Consider the following 26,437-nt stretch of genomic DNA (forward strand, 5'->3'; position numbering starts at 1 on the left):
CTGCATTTTTCAACAAGATAATGCCAGACCACATTCTGCATCAATCACAACATCATGGCTGCGTAGGAGAAGGATCCGGGTACTGAAATGGCCAGTCTGCAGTCCAGATCTTTCACCTATAGAGAACATTTGGTGCATCATAAAGAGGAAGGTGCGACAAAGAAGGCCCAAGACGACTGAACAGTTAGAGGCCTGTATTAGACACGAATGGGAGAGCATTCCTATTGCTAAACTTGAGAAACTGGTCTCCTCGGTCCCCAGACGTCTGTTGAGTGTTGTAAGAAGAAGGGGAGATGCCACACAGTGGTGAAAATGGCCTTGTCCCAACTTTTTTGGGATTTGTTGACACCCTGACATTTTGAATCACCATATTTTTCCCTTCAGATGATAAATTTTCTCAGTTTCAACTTTTGTTCCGTGATTTATGTTCTGTTCTGAATAAAATGTTGACATTTGCCATCTCCACATCATTGCATTCAGTTTTTATTCACAATTTGTTTAGTGTCCCAACTTTTTTGGAATCCGGTTTGTATCTCTAATTCCCTTTTTGTTCCTGTTCTTTGTGCTGCTGGAACGAGTGAATTTCCCCACTGTGGGATAAAATCAAGTCTACATCTATATCTTTGTCTATGTTAAGATGCATTAAAGTCTAGGACTCCTGACAACAAAGGATGCGTCACCTCTGTGTTTGAGATAGATCGCAGAATATGAAGAAGACAAGTATTTGAGCATATTGGGAAGCAAGTTTAATTAAAAGAAAAAAAAGTCCAAACTTAGTATATACGATCAAAGATTGTCTCCCGCTGAAAGTCACAGATTCGACACAACACAAAAATAACTTGTATAATATCAGTCAAACCCTTTTCATGTCAGGAGATCTGGTATAAATTCTTATTCTCCAGTCAAATATGGGCATCCAGTAACGCTGGCCTTCACCACCCTGTCTTTTCCACCTCAGACTCAGCAGGAACCACTAATGCCTGCAGCTCCAACAACGGGGGCTGTCCGCACCTCTGTTTGCCCAAACCCGACAATAAGAAGACCTGTGCCTGCACTACAGGGTTTCACCCATCTCCAGATGGCTCCAGCTGCCAAGAGTATGAATCTTTCGCCGTTGTCTCCACCCGCTCATATATCCGTGGCTTCCACGTAAACAGCTCTGACCACTCTGAAGCTATGGTGCCTGTCGGCGGATGTATGTTGGCTTCTTATTGTCTTGAAATATGAAGTTCAAACCTGTTTTCATATTATATAGCATAGATTATAATCATCAACTTTCCATTAACCCAAGTTCCTCCCTGATATTTTTCTCAGCATCATATGTCATTCATGACAAGGTGGATGCCCACATTGAATCTGGCTATGTGTACTGGACTGAGAACAGCACCTACTCCACATACAAGGGTATTTTCAAAGCCAGAACTGATGGAGGGCATTACACCAGAGTTCTCCCTTCAGGAGTTGGCGTAAGAGGCATTCAGGGTCTGGCTGTTGACTGGATTGCAAGTATGTGGCAATATCCACCAACAATTTTATCCATCCACCTCCACTAGCATTAATTTAAAATATAAAGAATCTACAAAAATAATGCAGAGTTTCTCTATTTACTTTTTTAGATAACTTGTATTTCACCAATGCTCATAAAACCGAAACCTACCTGGAGGTGATGGCCATCAACACGACCTTCCGAATGATTCTCATTAAGTCCTCTGAGGACCAGCCCCGGGATGTGGCTGTCAGCCCTAAACTTCGCTACCTCTTTTGGACTGATGCTGGTCAGACACCAAAGATTGAGCGGGCCTTGCTGGATGGCACAAACCGCACAGTGTTGGCATCAGAGAGCTTAGCGTCACCTCGTGGCCTAACAGTTGATTACAGTAATAACTTCCTCTACTGGACAGATGATGTTCTTGATATGATCTCACGCATGGCCATAGACGGCACAGAGAGGCAGATTATCCGGTATGGGAGCCGGTATCCATCTCCAATGGGACTGGCTATATTAGGAAACTACATGCTGTGGGTGGATAAACGGCTTGGAAAGCTCTTCCAAGCCAGTAAGGACCCAGCCAATACTGACCAGCCAGAGGTGAACATTGAATTTGCTTAATTTAACCCACAGTTGTAGTTTTAGCTGTCATTCTCTCCAGTGATAGCTTACAATAATATAAAGTACAGGTAAACAGAAAATCCTCTTTTGAGAATCTGGAAATTAAATACATGTGATGACTTTTTTTTCCAGAAAAAAAAAAGAAATCAAAGGATTACTTACTTATTAAAATGGACAGTTTTTGGTTTACTAGCTTAATTAATAGTTAAGCTATTATATAATATAATATAATATAATATAATATAATATAATATAATATAATATAATATAATAGTGCTGATCAAATTTAGCTTAGGTACATAAGAACCATTTTTCTGTCTGATCAGAAAATAATCTTTCTTTGAAGTGGACAAAACAGATGTTTTTTGTGGAACAGAGGATTCATGAGTCATGGTAGCTAAGCAGTCATTAGCAATTAGCAGCAGTAGCAATATTATAAATCCAAAAGCAGTGAAGAAGGGCGAGGAAGTTATGGAAATGCATAGAGTTTGGTTTGGCATTTTTTGAAGTCACATTAATAGCATTAACATAGATTTAGCATTGTTAATGTTTCGGTAACATTAGAAAAGACTGGTATTGTAAGAGACAGTTTGAGCTAACAGCGAGGATAAAATTGGCATACTTTTTGTGATAGCAGTTGGAAGTAGTTGTAGGCATTTAACAATCATTCTTCACTTGTGCTATGCCTATGCTATCTGACAAAAAAATAAAAATTTTTGGTATTACCAGGTAATCCGAGACAATCTCGATGAGCTGATGGACGTCACCATCTTTGACGCACATGTCCAGCCTACATCTGCCAACCTGATAGGATTTAACCCATGCCACGAAGACAATGGACGCTGCCAGCAGCTCTGCTTTGCCATTCCAGACAAGCAAGGACCTAAATGCGCTTGTGCCCACGGGAAACTTCTCGGTAATGGAGTATCATGTGGTTATGAACCGGAGGAGTTCTTAGTTTTCTCCACAGAGTACACACTAAATAGCCAGAGGTTAGACCCAACGGATCATAGTCTACCCTATCCAACTGTGACCTTGGGCTATGGCGTAATGGGCCTGGATTATGACTTCCGAGAGAAACGAATTTTCTTCACGCAGTATGTCGGGATAGGTCGGAGCAGGATTGGCTACATCACCACAACATCTGTCACCAGCCCTCCTGTCACTATCATCTCAAGTGAGTTAAGCATTATCACTCTTCACATTCATCATTTCATTTTTCTCATTTGTGACTTTATTTAATTTCAAATCCTCTAAATGCTGCTTAGATGTGGACGATCCAGAGGGTTTGGCATTTGACTGGATAAACAAGCGAATTTACTTCACCGACTACTTTAAACGTAATATCCAGTCGATCGGAGTAGATGGAGGTAACCGGTCAATCATAGCCCCTGCAAACTGGCCCAAAGGCATCATTGTTGATCCATGCTATGGGTAAAAGCAAACTAATATTCTCAAATGTCCAAAGATTGAAGATGACTTTCAGATATTAAACATGCTATCAAGTATAGCTTTGAGCTCCCTCTTATTACTGTGTCTGATGCTTCTCGCTTTCCAGTTACTTATATTGGACTGACTGGGGATCTCCAGCTAAGATTGAGAGGGCAACACTGGGTGGAAACTTCCGGACTGTCATCATCAGCACTGGCCTGACATCACCCAACGGACTGTCTATAGACTATGAGGAGAGGATGCTCTACTGGGCCGATGTTTCACTGTATGTCCAGTTATTCTGATATACATTAAAAATTAGGAGAGAGACAGATTATGCAGCAGATTTTCTTTTCTTTTTTAAATTTCTTTCTACAGAGACAAGATTGAGCGGTCCACCCTGACTGGTGAGAACCGAGAAGTGATCATGCAAGGGCTCAGCTATCCATTTGGTATGACTATCTACAAGCAGGATATCTTCTGGACCGACTGGACTGAAAGAGGTGTCTTTAGGGCTAGTAAGAATGATGGCTCTGGCTTTACAGTGCTAGCCCAGAATCTGGAGTACCTACCAAAAGACATCCACATTCATGCTGAATCAAAGCAGGAGATTTGCTCCAGCTTCTGTCAGCAGTTCAACGGTGGCTGCAGTCATGTCTGTGTTTCTGGTAAGAGCAGGCTTTTTGATGCACAAAAAGGCACCAAATCCCACCTTAAGTTGTATAACAGACAACAGGAAAAAGACAGCAAATATACAAGGAATCTTACCTCAGGTATCTGTGTTACCTGTGGTTTTTCAGGTCCCGTCGGCCCTGAGTGCCAGTGTCCTCATGAGGGGAACTGGTATCTGGCAAACAATGGCAAAGACTGTATACAAGACACGGGGAAACGCTGTCAGGCAGATCAGTTTACTTGTCTCAATGGTAACTGTATCTTAGCACGCTGGAAGTGTGATGGCTACAATGACTGCCACGATAACAGTGATGAGCTCGAGAGAGTTTGTGGTGAGAAATCCAGAAATCTTTTTCAAAATTTCTTATTTAAACAGACAAACTTAGCCAGCCAAGAAGCAAACAGCTATACCAACATCTGCAAAAGCCTTCATGTTTTCTTTTAACCCTTCCCCAGCCTTCCACACTTGCTCAGCCACGGACTTCACCTGCGACAATGGGCGCTGCGTCCCACTCAGCTACACCTGTGACTACACAAACGACTGTGGTGACAACAGTGATGAACAGGTCTGCCCCTTCCCCACATGTAACCCTGCTACCGAGTTCACCTGCGCTAACGGACGCTGCATCAGCGCGACCTTTGTCTGTGATGGCTACAACGACTGTCGGGACAACGCTACCTCTGACGAAATCAACTGCCGTGAGTAATGACAAGGCTAATTGTTGGGCTTAATATTTGATTATGTTAGACAATGAGATGGTTACTGCAAACACAGAAACAAATAAAAAAAGATGAGATTGAAGTCACTGTTTTCTCCATCCGTTCCTCCCCAGAAACTAAAGTTGGACAATTTCAAGTTAAATACTGTGCCCGTACTCACACCTAAAATGATTCTATATTGCTAAATAATAATGTTATAAATAATGTTACGTATGTAGTGACAAAAGGCTGCCAGTGGCCTTGGGTGAATGATCCGATCTGGTGTCTTTCCAACATCTCTCCAGCTGATCGTACATGTCCCAATGGCCAGATCAAGTGTGACAACACCAACATCTGCATCTACCCTGGAAACCTATGTGACGGCTTTAACAACTGTGGAGACAACAGTGATGAGAATCCTCTCTTCTGTGGTGAGCTGAGTCAGAGAATGTATAAAGCGTCAGCTAATTTAGACTGCACATCAATAAAGATGTAAATCTATGCAAACTTGCGCTTATGTGTGTTACAGCGGGGCGTACATGTGCTCCCGATCAGTTCCGCTGTGATGTAGGAAAGTGTATCCCTCAGACTTGGGTATGTGACTTCATCAAAGATTGCACTGATGGCACAGATGAACCTGCCTCTTGTGGTGAGTGCTCAACATTAGTGCAGCTAATAGGTAACTTAAATTCAAAGATGTTTATACTTTAGGTTTGATGTGAGTTTCCATAGTGACTCGTGTTTTGCATAAGGAGGACACACTTGTATGAAGCAAGCCGGCCATTTTTTCTCTTTCAGTTCACACTTCCCATCGTCATTAAAATGTGATTCTGTGTTTTCTACTGTGCAGAAGATATAATCAGAACATGCAGTCCGAACCATTTCACTTGTACCAATGGGAACTGCGTCCCTGAGTCACTGGTGTGCGATGGCAACAATGACTGCTGGGACAACAGTGACGAGGCTCCTGAGCTGGAGTGTGGTGAGACACCAGTTAGATATGTCGTCATTATTTGTGCAGTGTTAGGCTGCTCGATATTTTGACTCGTTTATATCATCTCAGGTTAGCATTCTCATACACGTTCATCAATTTTGCTTTTTAATATCATATTGTCACCTGGAGGCCAACGAACCTGTAGTTCTGACCAGTTCACCTGTCCGACCTGGTACCCGGGCCATCCACGCTGTGTGCCTTTAAGCTTTGTGTGTGATGGGGAGAAAGACTGTGCCAATGCAGCTGATGAGTTCCAGAACTGTCCCAACCGGACCTGCCACATGAATGAGTTTGCCTGTGCCAACGGGCTTTGCATCCTTGTTCCCTTCCAGTAAGTGTGACACGTGTGACCAAATAAAAGTAGAGATGTGTTTACTGGTCTGGAGACAAATTCTCTTGTCAGGCGAGTAATTAATTACTACTCTACTGTAGCTGTGATCGCGTGAATGACTGCGGTGACGGCAGCGATGAGTTGGGCTGTACGTATGACACCTGCAGCAGCAACCAGTTCACCTGCAGTAACGGAGCCTGCATCTACTCTTTCTACATCTGCGACGGGCAGAACGACTGTTTGGATGGTTCGGACGAGGCAGACAGCTTGTGCCTCACGCCTCAGCCCACCTGCTCTCCTCAGCAGTACATGTGCAAGTCGGGAGAGTGCATCGATTCCAATAAGGTGTGCAACGGACAGAAGGACTGTCAGGATGACAGTGATGAAAAAGGCTGCGGTAAGAGGAAAACAAACACAGGAAACTGCGGGACATTTTTGATATAATTTATGAACTGTATTTCCTTGTCACAAAGCATCTAAAAGAAACTTTGGTTGCACAAATCTTTACATGCATATGGTTAAAGTATATATAATGAAAGATAAAGTGACCCCGATGTCTCAAAAAAACAGAAGCAGACCGCCTATGTGCTTTCATATTTTATGAATAAATGTTGGGTCTGTTCCCACAAACCCGCTAATTCTAGAGACTTATTCATCATGAATGAAAACAAGACAGTCAGCGATCGATCGATTACGAAGCATGAGGGGAGGCCTCGTCTATGTCCAGCATGGAAGTGACCCGATGAGGGCCTCCTCTCGCTGGCTTTTATTGACAAACTTCAAACAATAGTTTACAAAACACCTCCCTCGCAACCCCTTTGGTTACAAAGACAAGGCACTGTATGTATATGCATGCAGGTGTGTGTGTCTCAAAACATCAAAGGAAGTATATTTGTCAATCAGACCAAGCCTATGTGCTTTCATATTTTATGAAAATGTTTGCTTTTATAAATATATGTATATTTGCACAGGTTTCTTTGTGCTACATATTATAAATACTGATAGTTTATTCTGAAAAGATGGAGTATGTAATCAGACTTATTTGTCTGTCTGTCTGTTTGTTAGCAGTCCAACATCCACAGTTTTCAAGATACACATTTTCACATTTTGTGACAGTAGACACCAAAAACAGCTCAGGATGATTTAATTTAGGTGAAAATCAGAGGTCACGCCAAATATGAATATCTGTGAAAATGTTTTATGGATTGTCCTTAAACTTGACAACAATATACTAGGCCTTGGGGGACATTAGTACCTGGGTTGGCTAAGCAGGCCAAGCTTGACCTTCAATGTTTGCACCAAAAGTCAATTTAAATTTAATCGAATGTTTTTTACAGTTTATAGAAACCAAAGGTTTCAGTCAATTATGCTCCAATCATGTGGGTAAAGATAATAAAATACACAATTTTAGTACGCAATACTTTAAAGTCATGAGTCAAAGGTCAGGGTGACACAAATGAGGAAAAAGGCTGAGATTCCATTGGATAATCTCCACATTTTACAGCAATATATTAGTCAGTGGAAAACATAAGCACTGTCATTGTTTGAGCTCTTTTAAAACATTCTTGTTTCAATACAAAATTATACAATTTCACTATGATAAACCATCAGAGTTTTAGTATAGCTCTTGCCCTTCGTGGAGAGTTGTGCTCTTTGAGTGCTCTTGTTACCTGTATTTTTGCTCATCCATATTCTGTCTTTGCTCAGCTTCTCACTTTTTCTTTATTCTCTTTAGGAATTAATGAGTGTCTCGACCCAGCAGTCCACAAGTGCGCCCAAATCTGCACTGACACCCTCACCGGTTATTACTGTTCCTGCAACCCAGGCTACCAGCTCATGCCAGATGGCAAAGCCTGCGAGGACCTCGACGAGTGTGTCAGCACACCCGCCGTCTGCAGCCAGATCTGTGAGAACAGTTTTGGCTCATACCACTGCAAATGCGCCCCAGGGTACATCCGCGAACCGGATGGACGCACCTGCCGTCAGAACAGCGGCATCAACCCGTACCTCTTGTATACCAATCGCTACTACATCCGCAATTTGACCACTGACGGGTTACAGTTGAGCATAGTCCTGCAGGGCCTGACAAATGTGGTGGCATTAGAATTTGATCACTATGAGAAGAGGCTGTACTGGCTGGACGTAGGGGCGGGAAAGATTGAGAGGATGCGCTTCGATGGGAGCGACAGGGAGACGCTGGTGAGCAACGATATAGGAGGAGCTGAAGGCCTGGCACTGGACTGGGTTGGCAGGTTTGTAAAACAGGAGAAACCTAATAGATAATGATCTGTTAGATAAAAGTATTTAGGTTATTAAGTAACAAGAAGTGATTCGCACAATTGGAAAACAATTGTTTGCACATGTACTCCTTTTTTTTTATATAACTAGCAAATCGCTCTCTGAGCACAAAATACATCCTGAGTAAACACACACGCACACTTCCATATACAAAATAAAGAAAAAGAGAATATGAATGGGGTAATTTTTATCAACTTTGCAGCTATGTGTTTCACAAACAACAACATCTTTTTCATTTATATATTTATTACATTTTTCTCCTTCCTGTCTCCTGCAGGAAGTTGTACTGGGTGGACAGGTATTACGGCTCAGTTCATGTGATCGAGCTGGATGGGCGCTACCAGAAGAAACTGCTGTCGGGGCACTTTACAGATAGAAATCACACCTACGTTATCACCAGACCTCGTGCTGTGGCTGTCAACCCTAAATATGGGTATTCACACACACACACACACACACACACACACACACACACATACACAGAAAATCTATGATTGACTCTAAAACCAAACATGTGCAGTTGTTTCTGCCAGCCGGTTTTCAGTTATTCCCATTCCTTTGCTTGGATTTTTCCTCATCCCTCATTCCTTCATTCCCGCCCTGTTTTGCCCAGATGGCTGTACTGGACCGACTGGGGTGACGCAGCATATATCGGCAGAGCTGGCATGGATGGAACAAATGTCAGCGCCATTATCACAACCAAGCTGGAGTGGCCTAATGCTCTAACTATAGACTACACCAACAACAAGATCTTCTTTGCTGATTCCCACCTTAACTTTTTGGAGTGAGTTCATGAAGTATCCCACACAAGGTTTACTTCTGTGCTGCGCTGAATTATCCAAACATTGGTTTCTCTTTATGTTTGTACATACAAATTAATCACATTGGGTATAAAGTTCCCTGTTCTGTGCATCTTAGCTTTGCAGACATGGACGGCCAGAATCGGCACCGGGCCATCGCTGGCTCGCTTCCCCATGTATATGCTATTTCTCTATTTGAGGACTGGGTCTACTGGACAGACTGGAACACGCACACTGTGGAAAAAGCTCATAAATACACTGGCGAGGAGCGTACAGTTATGGGCAACAACACCCATCGGCCCTATGACATTCACGTCTACCATCCCTATAGGCAGCCTCAAAGTAAGTATATGACAACTGTGTGCTTGATATTCCCAGCATCACAATAGACGGCATTTAATCGTCTTATTCCCCAGGCGAGAACCCTTGCTCGTCCCATTACCTGACCTGCAGTCATCTGTGTCTGATCGCGCCTGGAGGGCAGCGAGCTACCTGCGAGTGTCCCGATCACTTCATTGGTGTGGCTGTTGGATTTAAGATCCAGTGTGTTGCTGACTGCTCCAGCACCCAGTTCCGCTGTGGGGACAATGAGAAGTTAGTGTGACAGAAAGACATGATACTTTACTGTACTGCATATTAACCATCATCAGGGGTAAAGCTTTTTGTACTTTTTCTTGTCCTTAGGTGCGTTCCTATATGGTGGAAGTGTGATGGTCAGTCGGACTGTGGTGATGGCTCGGATGAACCTCAGACCTGCCCACCTCGCTACTGTTCAGTTGGCCTGTTCCAGTGTCAAGATGGCAACTGCACCTACCCCGGCTTCATATGCGACGGCCACCAAAACTGCCCTGATGGCTCAGATGAGGATGCTGCTCTCTGCAGTATGACAGTTACATTAAATCCTGAATATGAACTGAATAATAATGAATAATAATGAACTCTAAATAATAACTCAATCAAATGAAAATTGAACAGGAAAAATTACTTTACATTTACCAGATTCAAGTTTTTAACTATGATTCTTGTAGGCCTTTATTTTTTCCTTTTTCTCTTTTTTTCTTTCTTTCTTTCTGCTGAAAATAAAAGCCTGTTTTCAGAAAGAGGGTTCAATGTTAAACCTGTTTCCTGTCCTCACAGGCGATCACCGCTGTGCTGAAAACCAGTTCCAGTGTAAAAACAAAAGGTGCATTCCTGTGTCCTGGCACTGCGATGGAGTAGTTGACTGTACAGATGGCAGCGATGAGGATGCGGAGACTTGCTCCCAGAAGACCTGCAAACCGGGAGAGTTCACGTGTGCAAACGGCCGCTGCGTGCCGTCAATGTATGTGTGCGATGCCCAGGACGACTGTGGTGATGGATCTGATGAGCCGTATGAAGTCTGCAGTGAGTGCTACTGTCACGCGAATTAAATATGTGCCAACCATGATTTCCTTTTGTTTTCCCCATGTCTGTCTGTGATAAGCACAAAAGGAGCAGTTTAATTGATAATAGCCGTGCACTTTGCAGAACAGCATGACCGTTTAATCAAGCATCGACTTATCTGTTTCAGAGATATACAATCGATTTAGGCACAGCTCAGGTGTAACCTGGGTGAATTAATGAAGCTGCATGTAGTGTTGATTTTTCTAAATTTAAGTTGCACAGTCAATCTCTCCTCCTCCTCCTCCCCCTCCTCCCCCTCTTCCTTCTGCTTCTAATTACTGTCTGTCTGGCAATGTCTCAACTCATCCTCCTTCATTATTTCTCACCCTCTTGTCACCTTGCAGACTTTATTTTCGATCTCACTATTAATCTCGCCACTTTCCTTCCATCCTTTGCCTGATGTCTCTGTCGCCTTGTCTCCACAGTGGGTCCAGACTACAAGTGCGATGAGGATACCGAGTTCTCCTGCAAGACAAACTACCGCTGTATTCCTCAGTGGGCCCGCTGCGACGGCTCAAACGACTGCATCGACAACAGCGACGAGGAAGGCTGCGGTCAGTGCTCATGTCTCAGCAGATGTGTCGGGGCTGTCAGACCAGCTGCATACTGCACATGTGTCAAAATCTTAAATTAGTTCCTAAAGATCTGATGATATCGTGGTGTACTTTAAAAGTACAAGCTCTGCAATGCTTGTAGTTTCTAATCCAGAAAAAGAAATCTGAATACCTTTACAGATCATTTGCACCACTCAATCATTAAATAACGTATTTATTTGTTTCAGCCTTGGCTGTAACCGACTTTAAAGCTCCGGTTCCAAAGATTAAATAATAATAGGTGTAATGCAGAACAGTAAAAACAAATAGCAAAGATACATCATCCGATATAAATAGAAATTACACTGTAAGAAGGCGGTCACACACAAATTAGTATTTATTAGTGAAAATGTATCAAGCTGTGTTAAAAAAGACTTTCAGATTATAAAAAACTGATGAAGTTAAAGCTACAGTGTATAAAATATCACCACTAGATGTCAGTAGAATGCAGACTGCAGTCTACTGACAATGTCAGGAATAAATAAGCATGCTTTTATTTATATTTCCATGTCTTAGAGTCCTGACAGCGATGACATCTTGGCCACTATTTGCAAGATAGTGAGGCTTCCACAAACTGATGCCGACTTCTATGTATTGTTAATGGATTAGTTCTAAGTTTATAAAAATGCATCAATCTGTTGGAAGCTGTAATAACACACTGATCAATTTATATTTATGAGTACAACCTTTTTTTATTCTATTAAATAACCTAAAAATTGACACACTTTACCTTTAAGTCTTTGGTTTCAGCAGGTTAAAAATCTTATTCCCATAATGTTCTCATGACCACATGTTCAAACACCTTTTGTGCTGCTACTTTTTAACAGAGGAAGTGACCTGTGACCCTCTGGGAGATTTCCGTTGTGACAATCACCGCTGCATTCCCATCCGCTGGCAGTGCGATGGCTCTAATGACTGTGGCGACAGCTCAGACGAGAGAAACTGCCGTAAGTTTTTCAGTGCGATCTGTTTCAAAAATGTCTTCTTATTAAAAATGTTTCTTCTGACTGCTTTTTACTCATGTAGTTTTAAGCCTCATATCACAGCGGCCACACATCTCATACTGAACATGTGTGTGTGTGTGTGTGTGTCTCTAGAGCCAAGGCCGTGCTCTGAAAGTGAGTTTCGATGTGACAACGAGCAGTGCATTCCCGGAAGCTGGTCGTGTAACCATGTCAACGACTGTGGGGACAACTCGGACGAGCGAGACTGTGGTGAGCAGACTCCTCCTCCTCATGCTAACTCCTCGGCCTCCTTAAAATTACATCCAGCCATAAACAAAACACACACAGGCGCAAACACACACATCAACATAACATCTTGGCTCTCTTCCAGAGTTGCAGACATGTCGTCCAGGTTTTTTCCAATGTGACTCGGGTCACTGTATCCCCGCTATTCTGCAGTGCGACAACCGACCCGACTGTCTGGATCTGTCAGATGAGACCAGCTGTCGTAAGTTTACAGCGTGAAAATTAATGGCACTCTGGGCCCCCACAGTTTTATTTTTTGTTTTTTTTCTGTTTGTATGTGTGCGAGGTAATTATTCAGGCTTTAAGGCTTCAAAAGAATGAAAATGTGGCACAACAGTCTAACAGCAGACAGGGATATACAATTTTTGCTTAAAGCTTAAACGAGGTGAGAAACACAATAAGATTGTTTTAAAACTGCATTCACACACATATTAGTTTACCCCAGTAAGTAAATCACAGAGTAGCTATACAGGATTCATCCTTTTTTCACATTTGAACACAAACTGAATAATTTGGTGTGGTTAAACTTTGGACCTGTAGGGCTCTGATCATCCAGGAAGTGAGATCAAACCATCAACTGCAGTCATTTCCCTGCATTCTTTCCTTTTTTGGCCAGTCATTTTTTTTTTAACTATTATCCAATAAAGCCATAACATGCTTCCAAACTGATTGTAGACTGAAAACCAGTCTTTGTTATGTGCATCCTGTAAATGCCAAATTTCCCAGATAATAAGATTAAATCCAGAATACCTTTGATAAATTGTAACTGTTATTCGAATATATGAAAGTTGTACAATTATACAAGCACTCCATCCATTAATCCATTAAGGTATTCTTGCAGCTAATGGTTTAAAGTCAGAGATATGTCTGCTGATATGTTCCTCCAAGGTAACGTAACCAGGGTGGCTTCATTTGTTGTTGATGAAAGCTGCAAGCCATCCGTGTCTTCACTTTCCACACTTGGATTTATTCCTGTTTGCCCAAAGCGTCTCTGAAATGGTAACAGTGGGAATTCAGAGTAATTGCTGTATCCTTGTCTCTGTAAAATATGTAACCGTACACTGAAAAAAAAAAAGTCCCCTCAGCTCTTCTCGCATCCAGCAATCTCAGATTGTCTGTGATGATAGAAGGAAACTCTCTGACGCTTGGAGCCATCTGTTTTTGCCTCATCACTTGGTTCCCCTATGCTTTCCCTGCATGTCGTCCTTTGATTTCTGGGAACATGTCAGTTTTTGTTCTTCTGGTTGCCATGCAGCAGCAGCAGCAGCAGGGCTGTGGAAGGAAAGTGGTAATAACATATTTGTAGAAAATAGAAAAATCTACCAACCGGCATGTCCAAGGACGGCACAAATCAGAGAAAAGTTACAAGCGATAATTCAAATAACTGTGGCAATAAAAAGAATGTTAAAAGAAGTGGACCAACTTTGAAAAGGGGGAGCTTTAAGAGAAACAGTGACCAGAATGGTGTGCAGTGCTGGTTGGTTTTATTCGTCCACTGATATATCTCTTTAAGAAAGACAGTTTAAAACATTACCTTGGTAAAGAAAGGAAAACAATCAACTGATTTTAGTAATAATGTGCAAACTATCTCCCTTATTTTCCCAATCTTTCCAGCTACTCGATACCCTGGAGGCCGTTACTGCCCTGAGCACCAGTTCCAGTGTGCGAACCACATCTGTGTGAACCAAGGCTGGGTGTGTGATGGCATTGATGACTGTGGGGACAGATCTGACGAGCAACTCAATTTATGCTGTGAGAAGCTTGTTATTTTTTTTATATATATATATATATATATATATATATATATATATATATATATATATATATATATATATATATATATATATATATATATATATATATATATATATATATATATATATATATATATATATATATATATATATATATTATACCTACATAAAATACACAGAGAAAAAGAGGAGGGTTCAAATCTTTATATGAAAATATCATTTGAAATAAGATCTGGATTTAAAGTAGCAGTGTTTTTAGTTAATATATGTCTGTGTATACTTAATACAAGTTGGGCTCAAGTCGCATTTGCTTGTGTTTAACCAGTGAACATCACCTGTGAGATGCCGTCCCGGTTCCGCTGTGACAACGGCTACTGTGTCTATGCTGGAGTGGTGTGTAATAAGAAGGACGACTGTGGAGACGGCAGTGATGAGAAAGAAGACCTCTGTATGACTCCCACGCACACATTCCTGCAATCTGCATATTTATATGACTAAAAATATACATTTAAATGCACAAATCTGGTTAGTTATTGGACGTTTGAGCAGCGTGTAGAGTAATGGAATAGGACAGCTGAACATTTGGCAATATGGAGGGATAAACATTGATGTTTTGTAGTTGCCCTCTGCATAAACTATGTTTAGTGTACTGTGTAAATACATATGTGGTGCTGTGAAAAAGTATATGTCCCCTTCTCAGTTTCATGTTTTTGCATATTTTTCACATTTACATGTTACAGACAATCAAATAAATTTTAATGTTAGACAAGCCAGAGGAAATACACAGTGCAGTTTATACTACCCTGTCCTTTGTCCTGTCTTCCTCCCCAACCTCAACTGATTATGGCAGATGGTCGCCTCTCCCTGAGCCTGGTTCTGCTGGAGGTTTCTTCCTGTTCAAAGGGAGTTTTTCCATCCCACTGTAGACCCTCCACACATGATTGTTGGGGTTTTCTCTATTTTCTTTGTGTTATTGTAGGGTCTTTACCTTGCAATATAAAGCATCTTCAGACAACTGTTGTTGTGATTTGGCACTATATAAATAAAACTGAATTGAATTGAAACTCAAGAGTACTGGGGTTATGGAAACACTCCAGCATGAAGAACAAAAGAAGAACGTTTTGGAGTGGCCCAGTCAAAGTCCAGAATTACAAATATGCAAAAAATAAATAAATCAAAAAGGGGGGAAATACTTTATCACAGCACTGTGTGTGTGTGTGTGTGTGTGTGTGTGTGTGTGTGTGTGTGTGTGTGTGTGTGTGTGTGTGTGTGTACATATATTACATATATATATATATATATATATATATATATATATATATATATATATATATATATATATATATATATATATATATATATATATATATATATATATATATATATCTTCCATTTTGTATGTGAACATAATCAGATTGTGTATTAGTTTCAGCAAATGCATCTCTTATCATCAGTTACTGGGATTGTCAGGCATTAGTCCAAACAACACTAATGCTGATCCTGAACTTTCCTCTCTAAAGCCAGTCAAATGGGAAATCCCAAAATGACATCAGTGCCTGCACAGGACACAAAGCTGAAACATAACAAGGATAAGGAAAAAGTCTGTTGTATGGAATTGTTACACAATCAGCTTAAACATCAATCAGAGCAAATTATTTTGAGAGGAGATTAAATAGTTTGGTTCAGAGCAGAGGTGGACATTGGCTTGCTCATCTTAATCCACTTGTTTGTTGGCAGGAGACAGTAAAGATGTGCAACGCTGTGATACACAAGCACGAGTGAAAGGCGTAAATGTGCATCACGAAAGCATGTTTACGCTTTAATCTAGTGGGAGGAGTTGTGTTTGAAAATTTAGAAGTAAAGAGCTTCTAGAAAAAGCTCTGAATTTAATCTTAGATAAGTGGAGGTGATGCTTTCAGAGGTGGGCTTGTATACCCACTCAACCATTTCTGAATACTTGTGCTGATGATTCATCTCGACTGCGTCCTTCACAGGCCGCGAGCCCACACTGGCCCCCTGCACACTGGAGGAGTTTAAATGCACCAACGGACACTGCGTGGCCCTGCCATACGTGTGTGACCACAATGACAACTGTGGAGACCGCACAGACGAAATGGGCTGCAGTAAGTGCCACAACAAAACACTTATTCACCTTCCTGGCAGGAGGACAGCGTCCTCTTTTCACTTTAACTCAATGGCTGCAATTAAATGTTCCTGGGAAAAAACAGCATGAATCCTTTAGGACGAGTGATGATGGTGTTTTCATGGAGCTTTAATAAAAGATTTACGGTGTTTTGGTTCGGGCAGAAAAACGAATCCAAGCATTATATTGACTGAAACAAAAACAAATGCATTGTGCAATCAGTAGGAAATATGGCATGGATCTATGTATCATATTACATAATTGAGATTATGTGCTCTTCTACAGAAAGAGGAGATATTTTCTCATAATCAGAGAGAATTATAGGATAAGAGTCTTAGAACTGTTGTCAAATTAATGAGATATGCATAGCACAAATATAGATAATTACTTCAATATTCTAATGAAGTTTGCCACCCAGAGCACATTATAGAGGGTATCAGGATGTACTCGAGGTATGATGTTTTCATGGATTCAATCATGTCCATAATACATGTGATTACACCAGTTTAAATACAGTCATATGACAAAGAAGTTAAGGTATCAAGACATAATAAAAATCCTCTGGTCTTTACTGGGTCCTAAAATAACTTAAACACAACCAGACATGAACATCAACATTATTTTTTTAACAAAAGATAAGCCAAAGAAGCAGTGAGTGAAAAGCTAACTAAAGGCCATCATTTAACAGTTTTTAGATCCACCTTTATCAGCAATAACTTGAAGTAATCATTTTCTGTATGAGTTTATTAGTGTTTCACGCCACTGTGGAATTTTGGCCCACTCTTCGTTACAACATTGCTTCACTTCATTGAGGTTTGTGGGCATTTGTTGATGCACAGCTATCTTAAGGTCCCACCACAGGATTTCAACCTAGCTGAGCTCTGGACTTTGGAGTGTTTTCTTTTTCAGCCATTCTGTTGTAGATTTGCTTCGGATCATTGTCCTGTTACACGACCCAGTTTCAGCCAAGCTTTATCTGTCAGACAGATGGTCTCATGTTAGACTCTAGAATACTTTGGTATACAGAGGAGTTTGTGGCCGACTCAGTGACTGCATCATGCCCAGGTTGTGTGGCTACAAAATAAGCCAAGATCATGACCCCTCCACCACCGTGTTTAACAGCTGATAGGCTGTGTTTGTTTTCGCACCAAATGTGACACTGTCCATGGCCAAACATCTCGTAATGTCAAAAGGGCATTGTTCCTGAAATCTTATTGCAAACCTGCCATGTTCTTTTTATAGATGAGACTGTTTTTCAGGCACTTCCATAGAAGACATACTTGTTCAGTCTGTTTCTAATTGCGCTGTCATGAGCTTTAACATTTAACATGCTAACTTAGGCCTGGAGACTCTGAGAGGTACCTCTTGGGTTTTTTGTAGTTTCTCTGAGCATTGCAAAGTCTGACCTTGGGGTGAATTTACTGGGATGTCACCCTCTTAAAACACTGGCAACTGTTTTGAATCTTACTTACTGTAGGATGTTGACTTCAGATTATTTGAAGTGGGCTTTATAGTGCGTTTTTAGATTAACGGGCAGCAGCAGTTCCTACTCTAAGCTCATTGCTGATGTCTTTCTTCCTTAGCAGCTCTTCCAGCCAGTAAACTGTAAAAACATCTGCTTCTATCGAGGTGGTTACACATATGTTCAGTGATGGTGAATACATTTAACCAGATTACTGGGTCATATCTGAATTAATCTGCCAGTGTAAACTAAGCCTATAAGTAGCTCTTGCGTGTGGCTCAAAAGCTGTTTTTTGCATGTTGTCTGTCCTCCAGATTTTGGCCTCGATCGCAACTGTGACGAGAATCTGTGCCAGCATAAGTGCACGAACCTTAATGGCACAGGCTTCATCTGCTCCTGCAGGCCCGGATACACAGTGGACCCAGACAGCACCTACACCTGCCTGGGTACACACACTCATACATACATGTTTATGAAAAATATACATGTCTAGTTAAATATCTGTTGGGTAAAACCCACACTCCTTCTGATCCTGGCTGGTGATTTTTTCAGACATCAATGAGTGCGAGGTGTACGGCACCTGTCCTCAGGTCTGTAAGAACACCAAAGGCGGCTACGACTGTGAGTGTGCCCCCGGCTACAGGAAGGTGGGCAACGGCAAAATGTGCGAGGCTGCGGGTAAGAACAGCTGGGTTTTCTTTGGAGCCTAGAAGACTTCACAGCTACTGAAATATATTTTTGGCCTCATTTACAGTCTTCTTTCTCATCTAAGTGTGAAAAACAGATTCATCAATGATTTAATGGTGGGTCTAGTTAGCTGGCATGCCTTTTCTCTTGCTAGATTTAAGACAGCAAGAATGCTGTTGTAAATAATAACTGTTGTTTCTCTTGCTGTTAAAAATTACCTACATCATTTTATATATTTATATGTTTTACAATGTATATTTTATAAAACAACAAGTAGATGCAGGCCATACTGATCATTTTATTGGTGGAGAGACTGTAACTCTTAGATTAAAGACCTCAGAGACCAGCCTGTGCACCTTAATGAAATGTCTTTAAGCAATAAGAATGCACTTTTGGTCGATTTTCATATTTTTCAGTGACAAAAACATGTATGTGTGTGTCCAACAGGAGCAGCTCCCATGCTGCTTCTACCGGAGAACATTCGTATCCGGAGGTTCAACCTGCAGACAGAGGGCTACCATGACTTCATCGAAGAACAGGAGCACATCATGGCTCTCGACTACGACTGGGACCACAACAACACAGGATTCAGTAAGATATGCATGGATTAACATTAGTGCTGTGTGATACTATCGATCTGATCTGATAAGTAAATAAAGTGCCAGTATTGACGATATCAGTACTTTTAACCTATAAAGACAACTTGTGTAGGAGAGAGGTATATTTTTAAATAAAAAATTAAAAAATAATAATACATATTGGCTACATACTGAAGGACAGAAACAAAGTATAGATTCTATCATGTTAGTATCAGTATCAGCACTGGTATCGATACTATTGATATTTTGACCAATCTGCCTCCATATAATTAAGACTACCTACTATAAAAACCACATAGTACACCTGGTTGCACACAAATTACACCAATAACAAATGTGTTTTGTCAGGTATGGTGTATTTCACTGTTGCTGGTAAAGACGCTATACCAGGCGCCATTAAGAGAGCGTACATACCATCAGTGGACGACGGCAGTAATAATATCGGTGCTGCTGTTGATCTCGGCATCAAATACATCACCAGCCCAGACGGCATCGCTGTGGATTGGGTCGGCAGGTGAGCTTACCTGATTACAGTAGTTCAGTGCTCTAATGCCTTAATCCTAATCCAAATTTATTAAAATATATTTTATTTACATTAAATATTTAGGGGGTTTGCCCATAAAGCACCAGAATCTTTTTCAGCTCTCTGATAATTTTGTTCCTTTTTTAAGAAATCTTTACTGGGCAGACTGCACGCTGCAGAGGTTAGAAGTGGCCTTGTTGGATGGACGCTACAGGAAGCACCTTGTCAAGACTGACCTGGGTCACCCATCTGCTGTGGCCGTGAACCCACGACTGGGGTAAGATTGCACCTGTGTTTAGATTTTGTTTAGATTTTCTACACACAGGCGAAGTCCGTTATGGTAAAATGGCCTGTATTTATATAGCGCTTTCTAGTCCCTAAGGACCCCAAAGCGCTCTACATATCCAGACATCCACCCATTCACACACACATTCACACACTGGTGATGGCAAGCTACATAGTAGCCACAGCCACCCTGGGGCGCACTGACAGAGGCGAGGCTGCCGAACACTGGCGCCACCGGGCCCTCTGACCACCACCAGTAGTGTTAATTTCAATATCAAACACAAAAACATTATGAGCTCCCAGAAACACACATGAGTCAGTGCATATACAACAGGGTCACATGAAATCTCAGAGTTCCCACCTCTTACACGCTAAATAATGACAGTATTTTTTATGCCAAAACCCAGTTTGCACTGGTCCATTTAAGATGTTATTAGTGATTCAATGATATACCTTCAAGAGCAACATATGAAGGCTGTACAAATATGAAACATCACAGGACTTCTGTGTTTGCCAAGATGACTGTGATCTTGTATTTGTGGACATAAGCGGAGATATCAGCTGAACATGCCGAGGTGGAGGGTCAACTTAGCATAGAAACCCTGCATCGGTATCAGTGTCGGCCTAGATTTTCAAAATAGTTTCAGATTTTGTAGCTGTCATGGGAAATCTCAGTGAAACCATCTTAATGAGCCGTTATTTGATGTCCGTCATGTTGCTGCAGGATGCTGTACTGGGCAGATCGTGGGACCACAGCCAAAATTGAGTGTTCCTGGCTTGATGGTCAGGAGAGAAAAGTTCTCGTGTCTGATGGTCTTGGGTGGCCCACTGGCTTGTCAATCGATTTCACCAACAATGACAGAATCTACTGGTCAGACTCAAAGGAGAGCCGCATAGAGTCTATTCTGCCATCAGGAGAGCAGCGTAAAACGGCCGTGTACATAGGTGATTCTAATTTCCTAATCCATTGTTCATATTCAAACGGTTGCTGTTACTGGAGCTGAGTAAAACTATTCAAACATTTCTGCATCTTTCCCAGATGTAAGGAACCCCTTCAGTGTGAGTGTATTCGAAGACCATGTTTACTGGAGCACTCAGGAGAAAGGCGAGGTGTTTCGACAGGACAAGTTTGGCCAGGGTGACAAGATCAAGCTGCTGACTGCTGGGCCCTGGCTCAGCCAGGTCTCTGTGTACCAGCAGCAGAGATACAACTCCATAGCCAGTAAGCTGCACACCCACTCACATGTCCACAAAGTGTGCATGCAGAGTTTTTTTGTTTACAGTGTGCAAAGCCCTTCATTTGTATCCATTTTATTTCTGTGTAATATTACGTTAATAGTCCATTAAATGTCGTGAACATTGAGTGCTTTGACCCACAAGAGCTATTTTATGTTTTTTTGTGCGTTCAGCATTAGCAGTAATGTGCAGGAAAGTGGAAGAAGTCAACCATGAATAACAGAGGAACACATTATTATTCTATTAGCCACAACTGTAAAGAGAGGAGATTGCCTGGACAATGACAGTGATGATGATGAAACATGAAATATATGTTATTTATTTGCTTGTGCAGTGAAGAATCCATGCAAGGGAACCTGCAGCCACCTGTGTTTGCTCCGACCTGGAGGGTACAGCTGTGCCTGCCCCGAGGGCACCAGCTTCATCCCAGGCAGTAAAACTGAATGTGATGCAGGTGAGAAGAGGAGTTTTTTTTTAAATTTCCTCTGTACTTTTTCATAAAATACTAGGCATCATCATGTCTTAGCTAGGAGTGCTAGCAGCTCAGGAGATAGATCATCTGTCAGTTGAAAGGTTGGTGGTTCGATCCCTGTCTCTTTTGTGTCGAAGTATCGTAGGGCAAGGCACTGAATCCCAAGTTTCCCCAGATGCATTCAGTGTGTGTGAGCATTAGGTTAAAAGTTAAAAGTTCTTAGGCATAGAAAGAAGAACTTGTATGAATGGGTGAATGAGTGCTTAGAGTGCTCAAATTAAGTAGAAAAGCATTAGAAGTCAATTCACCATCAGTTAATTTTTTTTAAATTTGTGATCTTTCCAGCAGTAATATTGACAACTTTTTATCATTTTCCGACGTTATCTACACAGCATCAAATTAACAGAGTTCAGTGAAGCTGATGGGACTAAATAGAATAGATTAAATAGATTTAGTAAACGTGTATAAAATAAAGGGTAGTATTAACTCAGGCAGGCTGTGAAGTCGAGCTCAACCTCATTCCCAGCAGATCAGCCAATTTCTGCTGGGCTCACATCAGCTGGTAGCTAATAGTGAGGATAATATTATTTCACCATATTAAAGTGACACTTTTACTGTAAATGTGTTCAGACTTTTATTTTGTGACATTGCTGTAACAGGTCCTTCCACAGCATGTCTTTTGTCCTGTTTTCCTTCTCTCTTCCTGTTAAAAGGGAGTTTTTCCTTCCCACTGTTGCCAAAGTGCTTGCTCATAGGGGATCATATGATTGTTGGGTTTTCTTTGTATGTATTATTGTAGAGTTCACCTTTCAATATAAAGAGCCTTGGGGTGAGTTTTGTTGTGATTTGGCACTGTATAAATAAATTTGATTTGAATTGAATTTTTATGTTAGTGTTACTTAAACTGAAATGTTGAGCAGGCTTAGACCAACAGTAAATGGGAGAAAGAATAAAGGCCACTGTTCTGCCTGGCTCTGCTTGTAGTTTCTTCCTGTTAAAAGGGAGTTTTTCCTTCCCACTGTCACCAAGTGTTTGCTCTGAAGGGATTGCGGCTTGGGGCTTCTTTCTAATATTGTAGAGTCTTTACCTTACAATATAAAGCACCTTGAAGGGCCTGTTTTTTGAATTAGTGTTATATAAATAACTAAATAAAGTGAATTGAAATGACTATTGTTGTCTTGACTGAATTAAGCTACACCGTGTCATCAGTACTGATGTCTCAGTAATGATCATTTTCCTGCCATAGCAAAGTAAAAACCTCTCAATGTTATGATTGTTCAGGGTTTGATCCACCGCCCACCATGCCGCCTCCCTGCCAATGTCAAAACGGAGGCACCTGCTACTTTGATGACAACAAGGCTCTCTGCATGTAAGATTTTCTTTCCTTTTTTTTCCTGCCAGCTGTCAAAATAAAACATTGGATTAAATTGCTGTGTTAATGCCAATGTTAATGTAATGTCAGTGAGATAAAGTTAAACCATTGGCAGTAGTGGAACTGTTATGTTTGTGGTTTGCGTTTTGTGCAGATGTCCTTCAGAATGGAAAGGAGATTTCTGCGAGACAAGCGTGTTCCATGCAATTGCATCGTCAGGTATGTTTGATTTTAATTGAACAAAAATAAGATAATAACAAAATAAAAATGTCCTTCTAATTCTAACGAGCTTCTTTGTACATCACCTCTTGCCTGCCTGCCTGCCTGCCTCTGTCCCTCCCTGGCAGTTGGAATAGCCATCGCGGTAACGGTGGCGGTTGTGGCTCTGCTGGTTGCTCTGGTCTATGCTGCCAAGAAGAAGTCGAATCTGGCTGAGAGTTTGCGGAACAACTTGCCAAGCATGCCCAAAATGCCCAGTATGCCCAGTATGCCATCAATGCCTAGTTTTCCAAACATCAGGTAAGATCGGAAAAGTCAGAAATTAATGAAGTGTAATGTTCAACCACTAAAACTGATTTTCTGTTCAGGAAAGTAAAAAACACAAATCTGACATCTTAGTCAAAAAATAATAATATGCTTTATTATTGTTTGTGCTTTTTTTTGGAAAACAATAAATTTGAAAATTCACAGATAAAAACAGTAAATATATTTTAGAAGTAATAGTATCATTTTAATCAGAGCTTGTGCACACTGGAGGATTAACTGTTACAGAAACATAAAAACATTTATTTGGTAATTACCAGGACTGTTAATTTCAAGCTCGAGTGGTGGTCTAACAATGAGATCTAATAATAAAGAAATTCATAAGTAAACTGAAAATCAAATGGGAAAGTAAATAAACAGTAAAATCGCTACAATGATAAATACGCACTTTTACATCTTAATATTTATTAAAAATATTAAAATAATAATAAGAAGAATTAATAATATTTGATTTTAATATTTTTTAACATTTTTAAACATTCAATAGCACTTAATGTATTTACTTTATTTTGTGATTTTTGACATTGTCAGGCCTCCATATAAAATAAATCTAAAAGCAGATCCATTCATTGTATTTAAAGGTTGTTGACAAAGCATTATCAGACATGCTAGTGTGATATTTACATCAAATAATATCACTTTGCAGGAATGGTACAACCCAAAACGGCATGAAAAGAGAAGACAATGAAGGGCTGCAGAATGGAGAGGCGGTCAGTCGCAAAACATAATATATTCATCAACTGTTTAAAAATGCTTTATAAAATGATTATACTTGCTCATCCTGTCTATGGTGATCCATAACGCTGATGTGTGCTGTGTGGTGTCAGGTCCCCTGTACGTCCATATTGACAGTGGAGACATCGGGGAAGAGTTTTGAGAACCCAGCATATGAAGGTGGAGAACCGCTACCCTCCAACAACTTGCCTAAAGCCACCTCCGCTCTTATGGCAACAAATGAGGTGAGTAAACAACAACCACTGCTCTCCTGTGGACTTTATTGATTCCTCTCTATTCCTTTTTATTTCAAGTCTGCGTCTAACAACTCCCCTATGGGTTATGCTCTTGTGCCCAGACTTTGTGTATAAATTAAATATCAAGGCTTTAATATAAACGTAGTGTAAATCTTGTGTGTGCTGTTTACGGTGTTACGTAACTGAATGAAAAAAAGTAAAGTACCTTTCACCAGCATCATATTCTTGTATTAAAAACGCTGCTCTGTGATCCGGTGGGTTTTATGTTTTGATGAGCTCGGTCTCATGACCCCATTTTTTTCCTCTCTCAGGAGTTTGTTGAGAATCCCTTATATGGGGAAGAGGCTCAAGCTGTGATTGAACGCATAGGAAGTGATTCCAAGCCTGAAGTTTCCACCGAGGTTGCCATCACATTCATCACAAATCTTCCCAGATTAGTTTCATTTGAGCGAGTTGCAACACATTGAACACTTAAAAAAAATAGCTTTCAAATTTCACTCTGATAGTCTTATTTGTTTTATTGTGTGGTGTTCATTTATTTGTTTTGTTAATCCTCTAAACTGCTTCTACTTTTTGCATTTTTTCAGGAGGATTTTGGGATCCCAACATATGGCTCTGGCGTAGAAGACGTTAACGTCACATCTGCACAACCAGCTGTTTCGAACATGCAGGTATGCACAAAGACAGGTGTCAGAATAGTGTTCAAGCATTAGAAGCTGAAAGCAAATAATGATCTGAATCTGCAATCATCTGCATGCACATGGGCCTGCTTTTTAAAAAGAAATTATTTTCCTTTGCATATGTTTCAGCCAAATGGAGATGAGAGTTCTGCATCTTTCCAAAACCCCACATACACGGTGAGCACAGGAAGGGTGAATGTGGGCATTTTAGCTTTTATTTGATGGGGCAGTTGAGAGAGATTAGACAGGATAGCACACAATCCCAGGACACTTCATCACCTTTAGTACTTGGTGGGAGCTATAATACTGTAATGGAAACCCAGTCGATCCGAGTCGAGTTGATCCGAGTAGGTACTAATAGTAAACGGGCTTTAGTGAGCTGTATGTTTATGCTTCAAGTAAAAAGCTGCAGTCTAAATGGCAAACATTACGGTTTTTTTGTTGCCGTTGTTTCTGTCATTAAAAATTGTGACATTTTAATACTTGAAATGTAATTTCTGCATTTAAAATAATCATTTTGATCTTCCAGGAGGACCCCTAACACATTCCTGATTCTGAGACTAGACTGGACCTCGTTTCAGGACTAAAACCCTCACTTGCTTCTGTAAAACAGCGGCACCGTTTCAACAAACTCAACAAATCAGAGAAAGTCAAAAACTAACCGACTTTAAATTCAGGGTAGCTATTTGTGTAAAAAAATAAATAAATAAAAAAGCACTATTTTAAACATGATTTAATATAACTGATAAGAAACTTGTTCAGTGATTTTTAAAAACTCAGTAAAAACTTGTAAACTTATATTATATTAATAATTAAAAGTTTGTATTTCTTTTTGTAAATTGTGAGAAAGTTATGTAATAAAACTGCCATTATCATCAGTGTGTGTTTTCAGTACTTGCCTCATTCTGGATGCACAGTATGCTTTTCTCTGGCAATTATATCACAGGAGGATCCCGCTGGTGTTATCCGCTCCCTCATCGCCAACGGAACTCCGTTTCCCAGCTACTGTATCTGGCCCAGTGAACCAGGATGAAACGCTTTGTCATCTCTTTAATCAAAGAGACAGTTTTGAGAGTGATCACAGAGCAATAGCGATAACTCTGCTCGTCT

General features: G+C 40.8%; 1 protein-coding gene across 1 annotated transcript in view; it reads left to right on the forward strand.

The window, feature by feature from the left end:
- Nucleotides 1-26,205, forward strand: part of lrp2b (low density lipoprotein receptor-related protein 2b) — a 44,462-nt gene extending 18,257 nt beyond the window's left edge. Inside the window, exons 37-81 of the mRNA XM_039616340.1 lie at nucleotides 959-1,195; nucleotides 1,315-1,506; nucleotides 1,617-2,089; nucleotides 2,840-3,287; nucleotides 3,379-3,544; nucleotides 3,669-3,827; nucleotides 3,920-4,209; nucleotides 4,342-4,545; nucleotides 4,670-4,912; nucleotides 5,218-5,343; nucleotides 5,442-5,561; nucleotides 5,763-5,894; nucleotides 6,036-6,237; nucleotides 6,339-6,634; nucleotides 7,973-8,489; nucleotides 8,813-8,968; nucleotides 9,149-9,319; nucleotides 9,454-9,677; nucleotides 9,752-9,929; nucleotides 10,020-10,216; nucleotides 10,473-10,718; nucleotides 11,183-11,311; nucleotides 12,178-12,297; nucleotides 12,448-12,564; nucleotides 12,686-12,802; nucleotides 14,215-14,352; nucleotides 14,680-14,802; nucleotides 16,349-16,477; nucleotides 18,274-18,405; nucleotides 18,512-18,637; nucleotides 19,094-19,237; nucleotides 19,594-19,759; nucleotides 19,917-20,045; nucleotides 20,778-20,998; nucleotides 21,093-21,275; nucleotides 21,624-21,743; nucleotides 23,043-23,130; nucleotides 23,288-23,352; nucleotides 23,481-23,652; nucleotides 24,323-24,386; nucleotides 24,504-24,635; nucleotides 24,959-25,048; nucleotides 25,235-25,318; nucleotides 25,457-25,504; nucleotides 25,857-26,205. Coding sequence (XP_039472274.1) covers nucleotides 959-1,195; nucleotides 1,315-1,506; nucleotides 1,617-2,089; nucleotides 2,840-3,287; nucleotides 3,379-3,544; nucleotides 3,669-3,827; nucleotides 3,920-4,209; nucleotides 4,342-4,545; nucleotides 4,670-4,912; nucleotides 5,218-5,343; nucleotides 5,442-5,561; nucleotides 5,763-5,894; nucleotides 6,036-6,237; nucleotides 6,339-6,634; nucleotides 7,973-8,489; nucleotides 8,813-8,968; nucleotides 9,149-9,319; nucleotides 9,454-9,677; nucleotides 9,752-9,929; nucleotides 10,020-10,216; nucleotides 10,473-10,718; nucleotides 11,183-11,311; nucleotides 12,178-12,297; nucleotides 12,448-12,564; nucleotides 12,686-12,802; nucleotides 14,215-14,352; nucleotides 14,680-14,802; nucleotides 16,349-16,477; nucleotides 18,274-18,405; nucleotides 18,512-18,637; nucleotides 19,094-19,237; nucleotides 19,594-19,759; nucleotides 19,917-20,045; nucleotides 20,778-20,998; nucleotides 21,093-21,275; nucleotides 21,624-21,743; nucleotides 23,043-23,130; nucleotides 23,288-23,352; nucleotides 23,481-23,652; nucleotides 24,323-24,386; nucleotides 24,504-24,635; nucleotides 24,959-25,048; nucleotides 25,235-25,318; nucleotides 25,457-25,504; nucleotides 25,857-25,868 — 7,826 coding nt within the window. The 3' untranslated portion in view covers nucleotides 25,869-26,205. The remainder of the gene's footprint in view (nucleotides 1-958; nucleotides 1,196-1,314; nucleotides 1,507-1,616; nucleotides 2,090-2,839; nucleotides 3,288-3,378; nucleotides 3,545-3,668; nucleotides 3,828-3,919; nucleotides 4,210-4,341; nucleotides 4,546-4,669; nucleotides 4,913-5,217; nucleotides 5,344-5,441; nucleotides 5,562-5,762; nucleotides 5,895-6,035; nucleotides 6,238-6,338; nucleotides 6,635-7,972; nucleotides 8,490-8,812; nucleotides 8,969-9,148; nucleotides 9,320-9,453; nucleotides 9,678-9,751; nucleotides 9,930-10,019; nucleotides 10,217-10,472; nucleotides 10,719-11,182; nucleotides 11,312-12,177; nucleotides 12,298-12,447; nucleotides 12,565-12,685; nucleotides 12,803-14,214; nucleotides 14,353-14,679; nucleotides 14,803-16,348; nucleotides 16,478-18,273; nucleotides 18,406-18,511; nucleotides 18,638-19,093; nucleotides 19,238-19,593; nucleotides 19,760-19,916; nucleotides 20,046-20,777; nucleotides 20,999-21,092; nucleotides 21,276-21,623; nucleotides 21,744-23,042; nucleotides 23,131-23,287; nucleotides 23,353-23,480; nucleotides 23,653-24,322; nucleotides 24,387-24,503; nucleotides 24,636-24,958; nucleotides 25,049-25,234; nucleotides 25,319-25,456; nucleotides 25,505-25,856) is intronic.
- The last annotated feature ends 232 nt before the right edge of the window (nucleotides 26,206-26,437 follow it).

The sequence above is a fragment of the Oreochromis aureus genome, linkage group 8, assembly GCF_013358895.1.
Source record: "Oreochromis aureus strain Israel breed Guangdong linkage group 8, ZZ_aureus, whole genome shotgun sequence".
Lineage (NCBI taxonomy): Eukaryota > Metazoa > Chordata > Actinopteri > Cichliformes > Cichlidae > Oreochromis > Oreochromis aureus.